At 44.2% G+C, this 2427-nt stretch overlaps 1 protein-coding gene across 2 annotated transcripts in view; it reads left to right on the top strand.

Annotated features, from left to right (window-relative positions):
* The window catches only part of PTPRU (protein tyrosine phosphatase, receptor type U), a 246083-nt gene that overhangs the window by 224983 nt on the left and 18673 nt on the right, over nucleotides 1–2427 (top strand). For both annotated transcript variants that reach the window (XM_019512143.1, XM_019512142.1), the window contains one exon: nucleotides 1600–1735. In XM_019512143.1, the coding sequence (XP_019367688.1) occupies nucleotides 1600–1735 (136 nt within the window). The remainder of the gene's footprint in view (nucleotides 1–1599; nucleotides 1736–2427) is intronic.

The following is a 2427-nucleotide window of genomic DNA, read 5'->3' as shown; positions in this document are numbered from 1 at the left end:
GAGGTTTTGGGACGTCCTATTAATTAACAATCTTATAAGGAGCTGAAAATCAACAGACTTTGTTTTCTGTCTCTTAGCCAGTTTCTAATCCTTGGCAATACGTTGCCTCTCTCTCTTTGCACCTACTTAATTTCCTTAACTACCTCTTAGAGAGAACTGAAGGATGATTTGGAAAGCTGGCTGAGCAATTTTGGACTGTGAGGTACTCAGACACTATGGGAATATGAATTTATAAGTGCCTGAGGTGGTTAGACAGTGCCAAACACTTCCTGAAAAACCTGATAAATTATACCAACTGCTTCTTCCTTATCCACCATTTTGCTAATATGCTTAAAGAATGCTAATAGATTAGCGAGGCACAATTTTTTCTTTGTAGAAGCGCTGCTGCTTCATCTTCAGTGTATTGTGCTCATCTAGGTGTTTTATGACCCTGTCATTTAAACAACTTTACCACTTCTCAAGTAGGGTTCACCACGCTGAAATTCCCACTAAACCAGTACAGTGTATGGTACCTTCCAGTCCTTCAGTGGAAAGCTGATTTTAATGAGATTGCATATTTGTTATAGTACCTCAGGCACTTCACATACAAGTTCATTCAGGGTTCTGGGATGTCCCTAAAACAGGGGTGGGCAATTATTTCGGGCGGAGGGCCGCTTACTGAGTTTTGGCAAGCCATCGAGGGCCGCATGACAGGCAGCCAGGGGGAGATAAATATTAATTTTCTAAATTTTTAAGGGCTCTGCGGGACACACAGAATGGCCTGGCAGGTCATATCTGGCCCACAGGCTGCATTTTGCCCACCCCTGCCCTAAAATCATGGTGACTTGTTACTGTTTAATCATTTAGGGTGCCTGTAGATGAGGGGAACACCTGCTCCGATGCACCTAAGTACAGTGAGTCGGAGCAGGCTCAAGTAATTGAGTACGCCCCAGTAGCCTTGACATCTTGTGTATTCAGTGTCTCTGCGTCCCTGGCAGCAGGAGTGTTTCAACTAAAGCTTGTTCAATGAGCTTTAGTTAAAGTGCCCATGCCGCTGTTTTGAAGTGTGGGATGCTGAATACACGAGATGCTGTGGGCTCTTTGATTAGAGCAGTTCCTGAGAGCCACTCTAATTAAAGCAGGTGCCTTCCCCCGCCCCCCTACCCCCAAGCATGTGTAAAGACACCCTTAATTTGCTTCAGGTCTTTCCTTTATGACACTTGGCTTTGACAATACCTTATCTTTATGGCCTAAAACAGGATACCAGAAGCAGGACTCTCTAGCCTCTGTTGAAGACTAATGCAAACAGCCTGTCTGCATTTGCCTGTGCGGCTGCAGCTCTCACTGAGTTCTGATTATCCAACCAATTATTTAGGGGTCTAATTTTAGGTACCCAGGTTTGAAAATATTGGCCTTAATTCCTCATTATGGCCCCAGTTCCTCTCTCACAGGGCTACCATGGGGCCTAATTAATGATGAATATTTGTCAAAAAGTATGGAGGCGCTAGAGAGAGGCCAGTTTCCGTAAGGCTGCAGCAAGGGCTTTTGGAATAAATGGTTTAAGGTGTATTGTTATGCACCATCTTTCTGTGGACTGAGTCCGTGTATTTCTTTTGCTAGGAATGGGGGTGGTCGGAGTGGCACCTTCTGTGCCTCTACCATGATCCTGGAGATGATCAAGAGTCACAACATGGTAGACGTTTTCTATGCTGCAAAGACCCTCCGCAACTACAAGCCAAATATGGTAGAGACATTGGTAAGTGCCGAATGCCATCTGTTTTTCATTTGCCTTCCTCTAAACCCTCCCTTCTGGCTTTCCTGCATGTTTAAAGCTTTTCAGTCCTGTTGTATAGTGAAGAAACAGTGAGATCCAGTAAATGCACCTTGAACTAAGGATCAGAAAAAACGAGCACCTACCCAACTAGAAGATGAAATTATAAGATGTAGTCTCAGCCTGGCATCCTCCTATCTCCTTCCCCTTCCCTTTTCCACTGGCTATTTACTGCATATTATGTGGGTCTATCACTAAGTTTGAGACTCTCACCTTGTGGGTACTAAGGGCAACAGCCTATCCCACCTATCAAGCATCTGTGTGCAATCTTATTTTACCCTCCTTGAGTCCCTGAAAAATCATTAATGTGTTTTCTTTTATGACACACTGTAATTTTAGCTGCAGGAACAAGTACCAAAAAGCTTTCTGCTAAATGAGAGTGGAGCATTCTGTTTAACACAGTGAATGCAATTCAGGCCATTTGAGGGGGTTTATAAGCAGTGAGGGGCCTGGCTGGGGAATAAAAAGGAGCAGCCCTACTGAAGCTTTTTCCTGGTCTTAGGTTCCCTTCCAGCCTCCATGCTCTGGCTGGACAGCCAGGCAAGGAGGTGGGTTTCAGATGTTTGAATTACTTGTTAAAAAAGCTCAAGACCCAGATGATCTATATTACTTAATGT

This window comes from Gavialis gangeticus, unplaced genomic scaffold, assembly GCF_001723915.1.
Source record: "Gavialis gangeticus isolate Ggan-Ray unplaced genomic scaffold, GavGan_comp1, whole genome shotgun sequence".
Lineage (NCBI taxonomy): Eukaryota > Metazoa > Chordata > Crocodylia > Gavialidae > Gavialis > Gavialis gangeticus.
Note: the sequence above shows the minus strand (reverse complement) of the source record. Positions and strands in the feature narration are given on the sequence as shown.